Genomic DNA, 20318 nt, shown 5'->3' on the forward strand with positions numbered 1-20318 from the left:
TCCATTTGTGTGTTTTCCTTGATTGATGGATATGATTTGGATTTCTGAGGATAATCTCTCCATTCTTGGGCTTTCTTCATTATTGAAGCCTTGAACCTAACTTGCACCAGTTTGTAATTACTGTACTTTTTGGGGATCTGCTAGTTTTGTACTATTATTTGAATTGAAGCAATGGGGAATGGGGATTAAAAACAATTAGCTCTGGAATAAATCGCAGACGTTTTTTTCATTTAACATGGAATTGAACCCGGGTCTCAGGCGCTGTGAGGCAGCAGTGCTAACTACTGTGCCACCATGCCGCCCACGAAGCAATGGGGAATGGGAATGGGGATTAAAAACAATTAGCTCTGGAATAAATCGCAGACGTTTTTTTCATTTAACATTATTAGGGGGCTGGGAGTTATAGGGATGTGATGTTATGCACCTTTTCAGTTTAAAAGGCCAAATCTCCATCTTTCTCTCTTCAGTCCCGACTCTCTGCGTTCAGATTAGCAGGCTTCTACCTTTTCTCGTAATTTTCGAAAAACTTGTGTTTATATCGCACCTATCATGAGCCAGTACTTTCCCAAAGCACTTTGCAGTCATGTGCTGTTGAATGTAGTCGGCGGTGTAATTATAAGACTTGTGGCCACTGCATGATATAAACATGGGGTTTGTCATTGGTCATTGATCTGTATCTGTTTCTTTTGTCACAGAGCTGTGGGTAAAACCTGTCTGCTGATCAGCTACACGACGAATGCCTTTCCTGGAGAATACATCCCCACCGTGTGAGTACCTCAAAAATGTGTTTTGTTCTCTGTAGAGTTTTGGGGATTTGCTCAGAAATGGTCCTGAGTCCCACTGAACTCGCCTGTACCCTTTTTGAATTTCACTACTTCAAACGTGACCATTTTGGTGATTGACACCATCTTTGGTTATTTATGGGGTTACTGTCCCTTTCCAACTGATCAGCGCTGGATAGAATTTGCAGCAAAGGACAAGGCTGCCTGACTTCCGGGTGTCTGTGCTCGACGTTAGCCCTCATTGCGTTGGTTCATCTCTGGCTCTGTGCTGTAATTTTACACTCTGTTCCCCCTAAGTATATTGCCATTGCTAAGCTTCCCTATGCTGGAGAATCTCTTGGGGCGAGAAAGTCAGGATAAAACTAGTTTCTACAGCATTATCATTTTGTACGTGCCATTCGACCAGTCCTGAATTGATTTTTAAATTATCTACCCAGCTGGGCTCTGGAGGCAACCTGATATGTTGTTAGTTATATATTAGAGATTATGGCTGGGCAATATGATTGTTGATTAGTAAAGGTGTCAAGGCTTAGAGGGAGAAGGCAACAGAATGGGGTTGAGAAACCTATCAGACTCTAAGGTAGTGCTGGAGGGCTTATGCCCGAAACGTTGACTCTCCTGCTCCTCGGATATTGTTTGACCAGCTGTGCTTTTCCGGTGCAACGCTCATCGACTCTGACCTCCAGCATCTGCCAGTCCTCGCCTTCTCCTCTTGAGGAATGTATCAGCCGTGACCAAATAGTGGGGCAGACTTGATGGGCGGAATGGCCTGGTTCTGCTCCTATATCTTATGGTGCTGCTGATATCTAAATGGAGTGGTGGGACTACGAGGTCTTTGACCAGTGGTTGGCTTGGAATGTTGTAACCATACTGATCTGCTACAGTCAGCCAGTGCAGCAAATTACTTTCCTCTTTCTCTTGACAACGACACAGACAATGTTGGTCTCTGTTGCTGAAGAACTTCCTCTTTGATTTAATTTGTCCACTCAGCAACTGGGTTTTCTATGCCCCTGAGCGATTTTACAGTCTGCTGACTGTTGCTTCTTTTTTCGATTGACTTGTAAGTCGTCCAAAATTTCTGCTGCTTTATTTGGCGGGATCGATGTTTCTGAACCTCCAGGTCATGTTGTGACACAGGCCACCACTGGGTGCGAGGATGCCCAGTACTGGGGTGAAGACACCGATTTTCCAGGGTATCTGTTCATCAGGGGTCACAACTATTGCTGTAACAATCCTTCGCAATTAAGAAAAAAGAACAAAGAAAATTTACAGCCCAGGAACAGGCCCTTCGGCCCTCCAAGACTGAACCGATCCAAATCTGTCTAAACCTGTCGGTCAATTCCTAAGCATCTGTATCCCTCTGCTCCCAACCTACTCATGCATCTGTCCAGATACATCTTAAATGAATCTACCGTGCCTGCCTCTACCACCTCTGCTGGCAACGCGTTCCAGACACCCACCACCCTCTGTGTGAAGTATTTGTCGTGTGTATCCCCCTTACACTTTCCACCTCTCACCTTGAAAGCGTGACCTCTCGTTATTGAATCCTTCACCCTGGGAAAAAGCATGTCTATATCCACTCTGTCTATATCCTTCAAGATTTTGTAAACCTCAATCAGGTCCCCCCTCAATCCATGCCAGGCAACATTGGGATAGATACTTTTTTTTTTAACACAAGTGTCCAGCATTGGGTGCAGAGAGTCTTCTGTTCGACAGCATGAGACACTTTTTAAAAATTTATTCACTGGACCAGAGTATTCACCAGTGTTTACTGTCAGTCCCCAGTTGCCCTTGCATTGACTGACTTGCTATGCCACTTTCAGGAGGTGCAGTTAAGAATCCCACTGCTGTACGTCTGAAGTTAGGTTAGCTCTCTGCCAGATTGAGTGAGGAGAGAGACAGCAAAAAAAAACTTTACAGTTGCTGGAATCCAAAGTAGACGGGCAGGAGGCTGGAAGAACACAGGCTGCACCACCCGAAATGTCGACTTCTCCACCTCCTGATGTTTAGATTAGATTAGATTACTTACAGTGTGGAAACAGGCCCTTCGGCCCAACAAGTCCACACCGACCCGCCGAAGCGTAACCCACCCAGACCCATTCCCCTACATTTACCCCTTCACCTAACACTACGGGCAATTTAGCATGGCCAATCCACCTGACCTGCATATCTTTGGACTGTGGGAGGAAACCGGAGCACCCGGAGGAAACCCACGCAGACACTGGGAGAATGTGCAAGCTCCACACAGTCAGTCGCCTGAGGCGGGAATTGAACCCGGGTCTCTGGCACTGTGAGGCAACAGTGCTAACCACTGTGCCACCGTGCCGCCCATGTTGATGCACATGAATGAGGAGGACAGATTTCTTTCCTTGAAATGACTTACTGATGCTCCTGTTTTTAAACATAAATCCAACAGGAGTTTGGCTGAAACGTTTTTAATCTGAAAGAGTGGTGAGAATAGAGCATTTGCTGTAGTTGAGGAAAATAGCCTCGGTGCGTTTAGCACAAGGCCGGGAAAATGCCTGGAGAAAGGAATAGAAAGTCTGGGTTAGACAAAGTAAAATTAGTGAGATGGGTGGGTCGCTAGAAATTTTATGCTAATAAATGAGATTAGTGCTTTATTCCAGATTTGTTAATGTCCCCCAGCTGGGATTGAACTCTCCTCTCCTAAGCATTAGTCCAGACCCCTCCATTAGAGTCGCTGTAGTCTTACAAGACCATAGGGCTGATTTCTCAATAGGGAGGTGATGGGTGGTGTTTCAACCGGAGGGTGAATAAACCTCTGGGAAGGGGAGAGGGTGAGAAGGACAATCCTTCATGGTATCTTCAGTTGATGCAGGAATTGATCCACCTTATTTGAATCACCTGAGTTGCAAACCAGCTGTCCAGCCAAGCGAACTAGCCTTCCCACTCCATGATAACAAGTCTAATCACTTTGCTGTTGTTACAATCCCTGCCTACTCCAGTGTTTGCTCTCTCCTCCTTACAGATTCGATAACTATTCCGCCAATGTGATGGTGGATGGGAAGCCAGTGAACCTGGGGCTATGGGATACAGCTGGACAAGAGGATTATGACCGCCTTCGACCACTCTCCTACCCACAGACCGTATGTAGATCTTACTAAAGTAGTACATAACACAAACAGGCCATTCGGCCTGAAACAACGCCCTAACCTGTTCATGCTGCACAAGACTCTTGCTTTTTTGATCTAACCTCTTTAACTCGATCTTGTGTTTTTTCTTCTCTCTTTTTTGTGTTAGTTAACCTCGTGAATGTGTCTGTCCTCCAACTTCTGCATGTGGTATCAAGTTCCCCATTCTCTAGCTAAAGAAGTTTCTGTTGGATTTACTTAAGAGATTGAGAAATACAGAAGTCAGCCATTTTGCCTTTCAAGACTGCTTCATCACTCACCGAGGTTACGCTGGAGATTGTCAACAAATTATGTCCCCTGTTCTTCACCATTTGACTAAGGGGAACAGCTGCTTTCTGTTCATGGCCTTGAGTGAAGAAATGTCTCCTCATCTGACCCATAGCTAGCCAACTATTTTATTTATTTATTTATCTATTTATTTATCTATTTATTTATCTATTTTGTTCTTCACCATTTGACTAAGGGGAACAGCTGCTTTCTGTTCATGGCCTTGAGTGAAGAAATGTCTCCTCATCTGACCCATAGCTAGCCGACTATTTTATTTATCTATCTATCTATCTATTTATTTATTTAATTAATTTATTATTATTATTATATTATTTTATTATTTTATTATTTTATTATTATTTTATTATTAATAATAATAATAAATTAATAATAATATTCTGACACTTTGTTGACCTTGTGTGCTAGAATCCCCAGCCAGGAGAAATATTTTCTCAGCAGTTTCCCTGTCAAACCCCCTGAAGAGTTTTATTTGGTTCAATCAGCCGCCTCTGAATATGCCCGACTGGTTAACTCTGTGATTCATCGACAAGAACACTTTATTCCCTCAGTGCGCATTTTATCGTCTTGCTTTTCACAACAAAGATAATCTCATTTTTTTTTCCAACCACCATGGGGCAAAAATCCTCAACTCCCCAACCATACTTCATTTAAAATCTGTCTCAGAGAATCACTGCTGCCCAGAGGACTCTCTTTGGCCCATCGAGTCTGGACCGTGGAAAATACATTATGACCTACACTAGTCCCGCTTTCCCAGACTGGGATCCATCATCTCGAATGTTATTATCCTTCAAGTGTGCATCCAAGTATTACCTAAATGTTTGAGAAGTTTTCCACCTCCACTGCCCTCCGAGGCAGTGCATTGCAGACCCTCTGAATGGAGGGGGAGGAAATTCCCGAATCCCTTCTAAACCTCCTGCCTTTCACTTTTAAAAATTATGTCCCCTGTTCTTCACCTTTCGACTAAGGGGGACAGCTGCTTTCTACTCCCCCTGGCCATGACCTTTTTATACACCTGGATCAGGTCCCCCTCGGCCTTCTGTGCTCCAAAGAAAGCAACCTGAGCTTATCCAAACTTGAAACGCTGCATCTCTGGCAACGTCCCAGTGAGTCTCCTTTCTGCTCCCTCCAGTACAATCACACCCTTCCTGTAGAAAAGCTTCAAGAGCTGCGGATGCTGGAAGTCGGAAACAAAACCCGAAATTGCTGGAAAAGCTCAGCAATTCTGGCAGCACCTGTGGAGAGAAATCCGAGTTAATGCTTCTGGTCTGGTGACCCTTCCTCAGAACTGGACCCGAAAGAGTTTAACTCTGGTTTCTCTCCACAGATGCTGCCAGACCTGCTGAGCTTTTCCAGCAAATTTGCATTGTTGTTTCCCATCCTTCCCATGTGCCAGTCATGTTCCTCTGTGACCTCGTGCTGTGTGGACCATTGTTGATAGAGAATAGTTATGCCCATTCAGCAGGAAGTTCACATTATCCAAACAATGACCACAATTCGTCAATCGTGTTATAACCAATTTGCGCTGGCGCGACGTGTGTTATAGCGGAAGGGCCTGTAGTGTGCTGACCAGAAACCCCCACACAGCACTTCAGCTGTGGCCAAACTAAAGTCCTGTACAGCACCTCCTGCTCCTTCAGTCTGTGCCTTGGCTGAAGAAGGCGTCCATCTTGTATGCTGCCTTAACTATCCAGTTAACCTATCCAGCCACCTTCAGGGATCTGTGGATAAGCATACCAAGATCCCTCTGTTCTTCCTGAGCTTCCTCGTGTCCTAGCATTCAGCTGAAGCTGTTTTGTTCGTATTTTTGTGTGTGGGACCTTTCTGCGTCCGGTCTCGCTCACGTCCCCAAACCTAGAAGCAGAAGTAGGCCATTCAGCCCCTTGAACCTGCTCTGACGTTCTAGATCATGTCTGACCTTGATGCCATTTTCCTGCACTAGACCCAGGATGTCATTTTAGCTGTTTTTAAAAAAATAAAATCATGCGTTGTTCACTGTCTTAAAGATACTTTAAATGACTTGAGCTTCTACAGCCTCTTGTGGTAGAGAATTCCAAAGGTTGGCCGTTTTGAGAGAAGAAATTTTTCCTCCTCAGTCCCAAATATCCTACATTTATTCTGAGAGAGTATCCCCTGGTTTTGCAGCCTCTCCCTCTGACATCTGATTTGATTTATTATTGTGATATGAACCTCGTTACAGTGAAACATTTTGTTTTGCGAGCAGTCCAGGCAGATCGCACAAAAGAGGACCGAAGTGTGAGCTCATGGAGATTTAAAAAGTTAAAGCGTTTGATGTATTAGACACTTTTTTTTTTGTTTTTAATATCGTAACGATTTGAGTGAGATTTTTAAATAAGGTGCAATTGAGTCTGAACAGAAGTCAAGTGTTTTATATTTTTTTTAAAAATTAAACACATGCTTTCAAAGAGAACAAAAGAGTAGTACAACACAGGAACAGGCCCTTCAGCCCTTCAAGCCTGTGCTGATCATCATCCCCAACTAAACTACAAAACAAACCTTCTGCCCTTATTCGGTCCCTATCCCTCTATTCCCTCCCTATTCCTGTAACCATCCAGACGCCTCTTCAATGTCACCAAAGTGCCTACTTCCACCACCTCTTCTGGCAGTGTGTTCCAGGCTCCTACCACTCCCTGCGTGAAAAACTTCCCTCGCACATCCCTCTTAAATCTTGCCCCCTTGAACCTGTTTCCCTCCCCCCCCCTTTATAATTGAAACATTAACCCTGGGAAAAAGCCTCTGACTATCCACCCTATCTACTGCCTGTCACGACCTTTTAGACCTCTTTGGGTTACGTGGGTCTATGAGCATCATTTTGTTTTTAATAGGATCCAGGAATCTCACTTCAGTCCTCTTTTCTTTCTAATTATAAATTTGCGTTAGATTATTAGGTTGGTAATAAAAGGCTCGCTTCCCCCAAATGCTCAGTCTGGCTGCCCACTGCAATGTTACACTGCAAATGGAGCAGCTCCAAGTGAAAGGGAGAGGGTCGAGGGGTGAAAGGTAGCCCGGGTTCGTGTTCCCGGTTTGCTGTTGGAAAATGCATGTGTGGGAATATGGTGCAGGCTCCAGGGCCTTTGGCCTCCATAGTTACAGTAATTTAGTAAGATTCACTGAGGAGTGTCTGTGTGGGGCATCAGGAGGGCAGTAGGCACCTGCAGGTGATGTTCCAGGTCTGACACTGACTTTGACAGAAACATAGGAACCATTCAGCCCATCTAGTCTCCTCCTTACTCAATATGATCGTATCACTGGAAAAGCTCAACAAGTCTGGCAGCATCTGTGGCAAGAGAGCAGAGTCAACATTTCAGAACCTTTTGAAACATAATATTTTTTAAGAAGTTGTTCACAGAATGAGGGCATTGTTGATTTAGACCAGTAATTATTGCTCATCCCTAATCTGCCAGAGGGCAGTTAAGAGTCGACCACAATGGGTCTGGAGTCACATGTAGGCCAGACCAGGTAGGAGGGCAGATTTCCTTCCCTAGACAACATTAGTGAACCAGATGGACTTTTCCAACAATCAACAATGGATGTATGATTGTCATTAGACTCTTAATTCTGGTGTTTTCTTTGTAAAAATTGAATTCACATTCCTTGATCTGCCATGGTGGGATTTGAACCCAGGTCCTCGGAACATTATCTGGATCTTTGGATTAACATTCCTGATTAAGAGCTTATGCCTGAAATATCGACACTCGTGCTGCTTGGATGCTGCCTGACCTGCTGTGCTTTTCTAGCGCCACATTTCTTTCATCTCTGGATTAACAGTCCAGTGATAATACCACCTAGACCACTGTCTTCCCATTAACTCTGCTTTCTCTCCATAGATGCTGTTAAACCTGCTAAGTTCCTCCAACATTCTCCGCTTTTGTTTCAGATTTCCAGCATCCACAATGCTTTGGTTTTATTCATTTCAATTACTTTTTTTTTTCTAATTATACCTTATCCCAATGTCCTTTTTTCCTTAACGTTGTTGGCACCTCTACTTTTAAACATACTCAGTAACTGAGCTGTCAGTGCCCTCGGGGGTAGAGAAATGAGGTGGAGGAGGGGGTTGGAAAAAGACATGTTGTTAGGAGAGGTGTAGCCTTTCCTTTTGGAAATTGAGCTGAGATATTCCAGAAAGCATCCAACGCCCTGTACTGACCTGTTTGAGTAAGGCAGTCATGAGTTACGTTCTAGTTGGGCTGAGTGAAATGTCTGATTGCCATTACATCCCCGTAACCTGCGTTGCCACGGAGATAATTAATTTTCCTTTTTTCTCCCTCCAGGACGTTTTCTTGATCTGCTTTTCATTGGTCAGCCCCGCGTCATTTGAAAATGTCCGCGCCAAGGTAATTACCGTTTCAAACCAGTCACATTCCACCGGCAGTTCCCTTCCTTTTTATCTGAAGACTGGTCCATGTTGCCCATTTATATTCAGCATTTTATAAAAGGGATATCCCAGGTTCCCAGACGTTGCTGCTTGATGCAAGGTTGGGGGAGGGTTCCCTGCTTGGATCATTTCCTGAGCTTTGTTGGAATTGCGATTCACTTATTACAAAATGGCTGCCATTGTTTGCCTAAATGGGTGCCTTGGCTTCTGTACTTGGATGATGCCAGTGAGCAGCCATTTTGATGCCAAGTAATTCCCTAGCAGCTTTTGGTGATTTATTGGATATATCCCAAACTTGAAGTGCAGGATCTTAAGAACATAAGGAGTAGGGGTAGATTTTTCTGTCCTTTCTACCCGGTCTTTATTTAGGATCATGGATGATTTTCTACATCACCACCCTGTCTTATCTCCCATATTATTTCATTCCCTTAGTTCCTGAAAATCCATGGCCACTGTCTTGAATATATTTCATAGAGAATTTCAAAGATTCACGACCTCTTGTGTAAAGAAACGTTTTTCCTCCGCTCTGTCCTGAGTGGTTAGTACTGCTGCATCACAGCACCAGGGTCCCAAGTTCGATTCCAGCCTCTGGCGACTGTCTGTGTGGAGTTTGCACATTCTCCCCGTGTCTGTGTGGGTTTCCTCCGGGTGCTCTGGTTTCCTCCCATAGTCCAAAGGTGTGCAGGTCAGGTGAATTGGTCATGCTAAATTGCCCGTAGTATTAGGTGCATTAGTCAGAGGGAAATGGGTCTGGGTGAGTTACTCTTCAGAGGGTCAGTGTGGACTTGTTGGGCCGGAGTGCCTGATTCCACACTGTAGAGAATCTAATCAAATAAACCTGTTGGACAATAACCTGGAATGGGAATGTTCAATTTGCTGTTTATAGTAGTACAGTTTTTGTGCCCTGAGTGAAAGTAGAGAGAGTTTTACACTCCATCGTGTTCACCTACAGGACTGTTTTGTTGAAGATAACGTCATCGACCTTTGAGCACCAAAACACAAACCTTGTGGCTCTGGCAGCATCTATGGAGAGACAGCAATCTAATGTTTCGAGTCTAGATGACTCTTCAGAGCTCTGAAGAATCATGTAGACTTGAAACGTTAGCTTGCTCTCTGTCCGTGAAAGCTGTCTGACCCGCTGTGATCTCCGGCATTTTATTTTGGTTTCAGTAGCTTCCAGTATCTGCAGGAATTTGCTCCTGAAGCACCAACGTTTTAGTTTTGGAAACCATGAGAAGATGGTGGCGTGCTGTGGTGGTCTGTGTTGAGTGGCAGGGGGCTGGGAGGTGTGTGCAACAATGGGGTGGTTATCTCTGAGTTGTTGAGCTCACTGACTTATTGCATCCTCCTCCTTCCAGTGGTATCCTGAGGTGCGGCATCACTGTCCCAGTACTCCCATAATCCTGGTAGGCACCAAATTGGATCTGAGGGACGATAAAGACACCATCGAGAAACTGAAGGAGAAGAAATTGGCACCCATCACCTACCCACAAGGACTAGCTATGACAAAGGAGATTGGTACGTTCATCCTTTCTTTGGGGTAATGAACGCCTGTACAAAGGGGTGCACTGCTGATTGATTGGGAGTCATTCAACCAGTTTGACTTGATGACAATCCATCTTTCCAATTGAAACAAAAGCTCATATTCATGTTGCATCTTTTCAAATGTGGCGAAATGACCCAAGGTGCTCCACAGGAGGATTCACAAGGGTGGTGCAGGACGTAGGGCAGTACATCATTCAAGAGTCCAGTTTGACCTCCAGCGTGTGTAATAGAGTTGTGATGCCATTACGGGTCACAATAATAACTGAGGAGAAAGTGAGGTCTGCAGATGCTGGAGATCAGAGATGGAAATGTGTTGCTGGAAAAACGCAGCAGGTCAGGCAGCATCTAGGGAACAGGAGAATCCACGTTTCGGGCATTAGCCCTTCTTCAGGAATGAGAAGAAGGGCTAATGCCCGAAACGTCGATTCTCCTGTTCCCTAGATGCTGCCTGACCTGCTGCGTTTTTCCAGCAACACATTTCCACAATAATAACTGGCCTGTTATCTCACGCTCCACTATTGCTGTGAAGTATCCCCAGGTGCTTCTCAAGTGTGCCATCAAAGAACCCAGCCCTCGTGCTAATTCTACCTGGAGTGAACAAAGGCTTGGTGTGAGGGTTAGGTTTTAATGAAAACCTTGAAGAGAAGTTGGGAGGTTTTGAAGGCAGGGCTTTACAGCACTTTGGGTGACGGCATGGCTGCCAAAGGTGGTTCTTTGTAATCAACCTGTTCGGACAGGTCCTGACACACCTCTGCTGGCCCTTAAAGCTGGACCTTCTGGTTCAGAAGCAGCATGTACCACCACTGTGCCACAATAGACATTCACCTGCCAATTATAAAGCACTGGAAGTCAAAAGCGTTGTATATGGTAGTGGTCCTGAAAGGGTTTATGTTTGAAACTGTGTTAAGATCCACTCCGTCTGACATCATACAGTCTCCAGCAGGGTAAAGAGTCTCCAATTTGAGATTCCAGTGAAGGTTGCTTTACCGCCATGAGTGAGCTTTTGGCTGCAGGATAGGCAAACATGTGTTGTGCTATAGAACAGAAACTTAACAGTTCAGGGACGTAATTCTTTGAAATTTGCATTACATGTGGACAGGGTGGTTAAGAAGGCATTTAGCACGCTTCTCTTCAGATCTTTGAGTATTGGAATTGGGTTGTCATGTTGACATTGTACAGGACTTTGGTGAGGCCTATTCTGTGTCCAGTACTAGTCGCCCTGATATAGGAAAGGTGTTTTGAATTGGAGAGGGTTAAGAAAAGATTTGGCAAAATGTTGCTGGGAATGGAGGGTTTGAGTTATAAGGAGAGGCTTCTTTCACTGGAGCATAGGAAATTGAGGGGTGACCTTTTATAGAGGTTTATAAAATCATGAGGGGTATAGATAAAATGAATAATGAGGGTCTTTTCCGAAGGGTGGGGGTGTTCAAGACCGGGGGCATACTTCTAAGGTGAGAGGAGAAAGGATTTAAAAGGACAACAGGGGAATCTTTTGAACACAGTGGTTCGTGTGTGGAATGAACTGCCAGAGGAAGTGGTGGATGCACGTACAGTAAAAACGTTTAAAGAACATTTGGATGAGTTTTATGAATAGGAAAGGATTGGAGGGAGATGGGCCAAAGGCAGGGCTAGTTTAGTTTGGGAATATGGTCAGTGTGGACTAGCTGGACCGAAGGGGCTGTTTCCATGCTGTGTGATTCAGACTCTCACTCTAGGATGTTCATACCTGATGGGGCAATATCGTGTTAGTTTTAGTTTCAGCGCAATTGCTTAGCAATTCAGTTACAGCCAATAGCACACTTGCATCATTGTGCCATGCTTTTAGTGGCCCCAGTTAAGATGGAGTGAGAGACATTTTATACCCAGGAATCCCATGCTTTGGTAGGTGGGTGGTAGGTACCATATGCACATCTCTTATCGGTACATTGCTTACCAGATGTGAGACTTAACGCAAAGATAGATGTCATTATTGTCTTCTGACTGGATCGTTTGAGAATATGTAACCTTTTAACTCAGTGTATGTTATTCTTTGCTATTCTAAGTTCCTCATTTTAAGACTCACTAGTAGTTTGTCCTCCACCAAGTTTTACCCAAGACCTTTAGCATATAGAAGGATTGGTGGCAGCACTTTATTTGGTGTGTTTCTAGGGTGTTGGTTAGCTCAGTTGGTGAGACAGCTGATTGGCAATGCAGAGCAACACCAGCGGTGTGGGTTCCATTCCCACAATGGCTGAGGTTACCACGAAATTCACGTCTTTTCAATCTCTCGCCTCGCCTGAGGCATGGTGATCCTTCCATTTGGACCACCACCAGTCATCGCACTTCCTAATGAGAGAGAAGCCATACGGCCTGTGAGGCTATGGTGGTCTCAGCTTTTATTACAAAGGGTGCACAGGAGGTTAGAATTGGAGAAGCATTGGAACGTTGTTGAGCTGGAGGATGTTAGAGGGAAGGGACAGGCCACAGAAGGACTTGTGGATATTTTCAAGTCAACCCCTGTTCAGAAATGTGTTTTAAAGACTTCTGGAGCAGTTTGTATTTGAACCTGGGCATCCTGGCTCTGAGGTAGGGCACTACCATTGCAACACAAGCCCTTTATATGGAGGGATTTGTATACTATAAGTTACTCTATGCAGGCTGTCAGAGAAAGGTTAATGGCTTTTAAATGTGTTACATAATAGGAATGAAGACGAGCATTATCTTGCAGTTCCTCATTCTCTTTAGAATGCATCAGAATTCTTTGAAAAGAACAATTCTGTTCTTGGATCCCTCCTTTTCATCGGAATGTACCAATCTGGGAAACCAAGGTTTCCTTTTACTTTCATATACATTAGTTCCTGGAATAACATTGTAAACAATTACAGTTCACTAAAGGTTGAGTGACTAAGCCAGTATTTATTGCCTATCCCAGACCAGAGCACAGTAAAGAATCAGCCACATTGCTGTGGGTCTGGAGTCACATGTAGGCCAGACCAGGTAAGGAAGGAAACTAGGTAGTGGGCGACACGGTGGCACAGTGGTTAGCACTGCTGCCTCACAGCGCCAGAGCCCCGGGTTCAATTCCTTCCTCAGGCGACTGTCTGTGTGGAGTTTGCACGTTCTCCCCGTGTCTGCGTAGGTTTCCTCCGGGTGCTCCGGTTTCCTCCCACAGTCCAAAAATGTGCAGGTTAGGGTGAATTGGCCATGCTAAATTGTCTATAATGTTAGGTGAATGGGGTAAATGTAAGGGAATGGGTCTACATTTACCCCTTTACCTAACACTACGGGCAATTTAGCATGGCCAATTCACCTGACCTACATATATTTGGACTGTGGGAGGAAACCGGAGCACCCGGAGGAAACCCACGCAGACACGGGGAGAATGTGCAAACTCCACACAGTCGGGAATTGAACCCGGGTCTCTGGCACTGTGAGGCAGCAGTGCTAACCACTGTGCTGCCCATAAAGTGCTGCCTATAGGGATTCTATTATTCTACAAGCTGCCTTTAATTCAGCAACTTATTAAGAAATCTCACAGACAATTAAGTACTGAAACAAAGGTTTAAACTTTATTGTATGTAGTAACCAAAATAAGACCCTCAAGTAAGCAAGTTAAGCCTCACAACTCAACTTGGCTATTAATGGTGGAAATTTAGCTATGACTTCAACCAACAGCGCCTGTGTCTGGAAGTGTCCAGGGTTCGATCCTTGTGCAGTGTTAGTTTTTGAAGTTCTGTTGAATTGTGCTGGTGTTGATTCTTAGACAGATTTTCATCCTTCTGGCCCAGGATGTGATATTATTGATGATTCTCACGATTCCTCGATCCAGATTATTGACTACCCCTCTGAAACCATCGAAGTTTGCAGCTTGCCGCTTTATCAGAAGCAGCTTCTCTGTTCCTTGTTACATTTGGCATTGGCTATTTGACAACACAGCGTTGCTGTGACTATCTCCTTCAATTCTTCTGCAGAGCAATCCATTGTCTTTGTGGTAATAAAACAGCCTGTTACCAAGCAGACGTCAAAACCATTGTATTCCTGTCACTTCAACTCCTTTTCCCAAACATGGCTAATTGCTTTCAGTTCTGTGTAAGTTTGTCCTTGTCCCTTTAATAGTTTATTCCAGACAGAATTATTGCTGTTATCATTCTTTAATTCTTCCAATCTATGAACAACTAGTAATTTTCTGAAGTTTATACTATCACTGGGAGGATAAATGAGCCCAGTGTATATAAATTTCAGCATTCTGTAGTGCGAGACACGCTACAGTCCTGGTCATTCTTCAAGTATATACATTGTTCAGCTGCTTGTGTTTCTCCTTTTATCGAACCTTCCCGTGGAACTCTTTGTAACCCTTGTGTCTGAAAGTACACCAGACTCTTAAGTTCGAAGGTCATTAGAGAGCGCATCCCAAACCTTTCCCCACCTCGTTTTGTGGCGTGAAAATTTCTCCAACCCCTCCACTGAGGATTAAGCCACCGGGGGCCAGTCGGAGAGGGAGCAACGTCTGTGCAAATGTTCAAATTTGATCTGAGCTTCACGCTGCTGTCTCTAAGCTCGGTGCTAAAACCTGTAGTTTGCGACCCCACTCGGGGTCCTGATCCCCACACCCCCCACCCCGAGTTTGGGGAAACCCTACTGTAAAACCGGGCTTTTCACCCCATTCCCTGTTCTCACTGAGCTGGGGCAGGGTTGCAATGCCAAAACTACTTAAAGTCTGAACACACATGAGAGGTGAGCTTCCTTCTCCTTTTTGGAGAATTTGCATCGGTATTATTACAATAGAATGCCATTTGGGTCTGTATTGACCCTCCAAAGAGCATCCATCCGGACTTGCCCTCTACCCTATCCCTGAAACCCTGCAATTCCCATGGCTAACCCACTTAACCTGCACATCCCTGGACACTATGGGCAATTTAGCACGGCCAATCCCCACCCTAACCTGCACATCTTTGGACTGTGTGGGGGAAACCGGAGCTCCCAGAGGAAATCCACCCAGACACGGGGAGAATGTGTAAACTCCACACAGACAGTCTCCTGAGGCTGGAATCGAACCCGGGTCCCTAGTCCCGTGAGGCAGTTGTGCTAACCACTGTACCACCCTTAATATTCTGGTGTGCTCCAGCAGCTCTCCACCCCTGGTGCTCAGAGTCAAACAAGGGAATCTTTCTATCAGAGTGTAATAGCAACAGTGGAATTATCTGTAAATCCCAGGACAGGAACAGGGAAACGATTAGCCGAAGACTAAAGTGTAAAGTTTTTATTTCAGTCAGGGAATTGCCCAGTTGGTTGCACCATGTATATGTACTTGGGGAATTTTCCTGGATTAAGTTTCCTCTTGCGTTGCTAAGATTCTGACGTTGGTCAGGGTGATGAGAATTAAAAATTGCTGAGTCACTTAAACTGGTTTGGATATGTTCTCTGAAACGGCAGACGTTTCATATGGGGACATTTGGGGGAAAAAAACCATTTAAATCCTTCTTGAGAGAGAGTGTGTTTTTTTTTAAGAAAAAAACACAGCCTGCATTCATATAGCCTTTTGTGACCACTGGACATCATAAAGTCAAATACTTCAGATCCACTTAAGTGCCTTTTGAAGTATAGTCACTGTGTTGTAATTTAGGAATATAGAGAGAAGATTATTAAGTTGGAGTGGGTTCAAAAGTGATTTACCAGGATGTTGCCGGGTAGGGAAGGTTTGAGTTATACAGAAAGGCTGGGACTTTTTCAGTAGAGCATTGGAGGTTGAGTGGTGACCTGATAGAAGTTTATAAAATAATGAGAAGTATAGATAGTTAATAGTAGGTGTCTTTTCGTTAGGATGGGGGATTTCAAGACTAGGAGGGGGCACATTTTTAAGGTGAAGAGAGAGATTTTAAAAAGGACATGAGGGGCAAATCTTTTACAAGGGGTGGTTCATGTGTGGAATGAATTTCCTAAAGAAGTAGTGGGAGTGGGTACAATTACAATATTTTAAAGACATTTGGATAGATACATGAACAGGAAAAGTTTGGAGGGATATGGCTTGCTCAGGAGAAGGCAGGTGGACTAGTTTGATTTGGAATTATGTTCAGTATGGACTGGTTGGACCGAAGGGCGTTTCCGTGCTATATGGCCCTATAACCCGCTGTGTAATAATGGCCAGAGTTTGTTTTTAGTGGTGCTGGTCACTTGAGGAATGAATATGAGCTGAGATCCCGGGGAGAATGTGTCTGTGGATCAGTCCTCCACCTGAACAGGCAGATGGAGCGTTGGTTTAATATCACCTCTGACTATGTTGCACTCCCGAGGGACAGCATTATTGTGTTCTGGTACTCAAGCCCAGAGCCCTGTGGTCCTGAAGCCAGTGTATTACTAAATAAGCCATGACTGTGGCATGGAGTGAACAGCAAGGGAGCTTGAGAGTGGACTAACCACCTCTATTGTCTTTCCGTACTCCGTACTTAGGTTAGTTTAGATGGTTGGATAGCTGGTTTACAATGCAGAGTGATGCCATTGTCCTGGGTTCAATTCCCACACCAGCTGAGGTTACTATGAAGGACTGTCCTGCTTGACTTTTCACTTCACCTGTTGTCGTGGTGACCCTCCGGTTAGGCTGCCACCATCATCTCCCTTGAGCTCTCGCTAACCAGAGAGCAGGCCTAACCCATTCCTGATGAAGAGCTTATGCGTGAAACGTCGACTCTCCTGCTCCTCAGATGTGCCTGACCGGCTGTGCTTTCACAGCATCCACATGTTTTGACTCTGATCTCCAGCATCTGCAGTCCTCACTTTCTCCTCCTTTAGCCCTCTGGTCTGGTAAAATTATGGTGACTTTACGTTTAGTCCGAATGCAAGCTATGCTGTAGGAATTGTTCCCTGCCTTAGGTTGACTGGTTAATGGTTGGGGATGTGTTAAGAGTCCTGTTGGCTGCTGCTTTCCAATTGAACTGCCTGAGCAAACTAGCTATGGGGGAGGGGGAAGGTGAGCTGTACATGAACATAAGGGATTGTGGCTTTGATCCGAAGGGACAGTGATCAAGCATCTCTGTGGTGTCTAATCTCCTCTTTGTACCCTCTGTTGTGAACCTGGTCTGATGGGGAACAATTCAAGCTTTACATGTGGCTACATAATACTTGGGATATCGCCAAATGTACCCTTCAGACCAAATTGATGTCTGATCAGATTTGACTTGTACTCGCTAGCGTTTAGAGTAAGAGCCCCGCACATCCTGAGAGGGTTGGACAGGGTGGAGGTATTGCCCCCTCTTGGCCAATTATCATAGAACCCCTACAGTCCGTGAAGTCCCTAAACTTTGGCAAAGGTGTGCACCACTGGCTGAAGATAAACTCCCCACTGACAACAACAACAACAGGCAGCATTGCATTCGGCATTGCAGTAGAACCTACCTCTGGAGGGTTCTGCCTTCCCAAGGTGCGTCCAGATGGCAGACCTCCCATCTCGGTGGGTCATTTCCAGTGTGCCATCTCTCTCAGACAAGCACTGGACACGGTTCCAGAGGTGAATGCTGGCAACAGCAAGCAGCATATTGACATTGCATGATATCCCACAGCCTTGGGCTTCAAATTCTCTAAATATATTTGTTCCTGATGAAGGGCTTTTGCCTGAAACGTCGATTCTCCTGCTCCTTGGATGCTGCCTGACCTGCTGTGCTTTTCCAACACCACACACTCGACTCTAATCTGCAGTCCTCACTTTTGCCTAAATAAAACTGTTTCTGTATTTCAAGGTTTGAATTTCATGAACATGAAGGTTTAATTTCTGACACATGTTTCTTGATGACTGTCGTGAATCAGAATACCTCTATCAGTTAACGCTGACAGTGTGAAGTATGTTCAAAAAAGAAATGGGAACGTGGATGTAATGTTCACATCTGGCTCATTGTCATGGTCATGATATGGCACTGTCCACAATGTTTGAAGATGTTGGCTCCACTCTGGATAAGCAAGACCCCAGTAGCAGTATTGACTTTGAATGATTTGGAGATGCTGGTGTTGGACTGGGGTGTACAAAGAAAAAAATCGCACAACAGCAGGTTATAGTCCAACAGATTTATTTGGAAGCACTAGCTTTTGGAGCGCTGCTCCTTTGTCAGGTGACTATAACCTGGTGTTGTGTGATTTTTTTTTTTCTTTTTTACGTTGAATTTGAACTTCACAGGCATGTTACCAAACAAATACTGAGCCAACTAACCAATCAACTGACCAGAAGTTTTCACGAGCTGGCTTAAGGGTGGCAGCATAGCAATGATTTAGGAATGGAATTCCAGGGCTTGGCACCCACCGCTGAAGGCACAGCTTCTGAGATTGGAGTGATTTATTTTTGGCAATGGACAAGAGGCTAGATGTAGAGGAATTGTGCTCTCTTTAGAGAGAGCTGTGAAGCTGGACAATGGAGATAGTGAGGGGTGAGACCACGGAGTGATTTGACAACCAGGATGGGTATTTAAATGAGTGTTTGCCTGGGAGTAATCTGAGGGGTAAGGGGGGGGTGGGAATGGAACCTGTTGTACATTGAGACATGTGAGGCTAAAGGCCATTGTAGTTCATGTTGGAAACAAGTGGTAGTGAGGACCATTGGCCAACCACTTCAACTCTGTCACACTCCCCCAGGGCATGCAAATCCTGGGTCTTCTCCACTGCTAATCAAAGCCACTTATCAACTGGAGGAAGAAAGCCTCACCTTCCACCTTGGGACCCTACAACCACGTGGCATCAACATTAACTTCACCAGATTCCATATCTCCCCACCTCGTCCCAGATTCAACTTGGCACTATCCTCTTGACCTACCAACCTTTCTTCCCACTATCTGCTCCACCTTGCTCACCACCCTATCACAATTACCTCCCACCAGAATCCAACCTATCACCATCCCACCTACCCTCCTCTCCCACGCAACCCCCCCCAATTTTTTCTCTCAGTCCCCTTCGCTTTCCTGATGAAGAGCTTATGCCCGAAACGTCAACACTCCTGCTCCTCAGATGCTGCCTGACCTGCTGTGTTTTCCTCGCATCACCCTTTGTGATTCTTGCTCTTTCTCTCCCATTCCACATTGTGGCTGACCATCTATGTTGATCTCGCACTATCCCTGAAATCCTCTGGCTCTTGAAAATCTATTCATTTTGACTTTGAATTTTGTGAGGAGTGAGCATCTGCAGTCTCTGGTTTAGACAACTCTAAGATCCACAATCATCCTCGATGAAGGTATTTCTCCTCCTAACTCCTAAATGGCTCAGTCTTTGTGGTTGTGGTCTCACGTCCTCCGCTTCTGAGCCAATGGAAACACTCTCCTCCCCGCACTACCCTCGAGATATGGTATGATTTTCGGTTGGATCGCTAGTCAGTCTTCTCAGTACCAGGACGTCTAGGCTGTGTTTGCTCAGTCTCTTGTAATCATCACTTCCCTTTTCTGTGTATACTGTGGCATTGTAGCTATCAGCCAGGAGGTCAGTACAGTATGCACACAATTCACAACAAGAGCTCCAATATACCGGCAGCTCGGCGTTGTTGATCCTTGTGCCCATTACCCTGGTACATTGATACTGTTGGGTTGTTGCTGGTGTGCAGATGCTGCCTAGGGGTAGAATTAGGCTCTTTGATCTTGAATCACCCATCTGTCTGTCTGTGTCTCTCTCTGTCTGTGTCTCTCTCTCTCTGTCTGTCTGTGTCTCTCTCTGTCTGTCTGTGTCTCTCTCTGTCTGTCTGTGTCTCTCTCTGTCTGTCTGTGTCTCTCTCTGTCTGTCTGTGTCTCTCTCTGTCTGTCTGTGTCTCTCTCTGTCTGTCTGTGTCTCTCTCTGTCTGTCTGTGTCTCTCTCTGTCTGTCTGTGTCTCTCTCTGTCTGTCTGTGTCTCTCTCTGTCTGTCTGTGTCTCTCTCTGTCTGTCTGTGTCTCTCTCTGTCTGTCTGTGTCTCTCTCTGTCTGTCTGTGTCTCTCTCTGTCTGTCTGTGTCTCTCTCTGTCTGTCTGTGTCTCTCTCTGTCTGTCTGTGTCTCTCTCTGTCTGTCTGTGTCTCTCTCTGTCTGTCTGTGTCTCTCTCTGTCTGTCTGTGTCTCTCTCTGTCTGTCTGTGTCTCTCTCTGTCTGTCTGTGTCTCTCTCTGTCTGTCTGTGTCTCTCTCTGTCTGTCTGTGTCTCTCTCTGTCTGTCTGTCTGTGTCTCTCTCTGTCTGTCTCTCTCTGTCT

At 45.1% G+C, this 20318-nt stretch overlaps 1 protein-coding gene across 1 annotated transcript in view; it reads left to right on the plus strand.

The window, feature by feature from the left end:
• LOC122542237 (ras-related C3 botulinum toxin substrate 1-like) overlaps positions 1-20318 on the plus strand; it is a 77858-nt gene that overhangs the window by 44929 nt on the left and 12611 nt on the right. Inside the window, exons 2-5 of the mRNA XM_043679764.1 lie at positions 696-767; positions 3772-3889; positions 8512-8574; positions 9974-10133. Coding sequence (XP_043535699.1) covers positions 696-767; positions 3772-3889; positions 8512-8574; positions 9974-10133 — 413 coding nt within the window. The remainder of the gene's footprint in view (positions 1-695; positions 768-3771; positions 3890-8511; positions 8575-9973; positions 10134-20318) is intronic.

The sequence above is a fragment of the Chiloscyllium plagiosum genome, chromosome 39 (genome assembly GCF_004010195.1).
Source record: "Chiloscyllium plagiosum isolate BGI_BamShark_2017 chromosome 39, ASM401019v2, whole genome shotgun sequence".
Lineage (NCBI taxonomy): Eukaryota > Metazoa > Chordata > Chondrichthyes > Orectolobiformes > Hemiscylliidae > Chiloscyllium > Chiloscyllium plagiosum.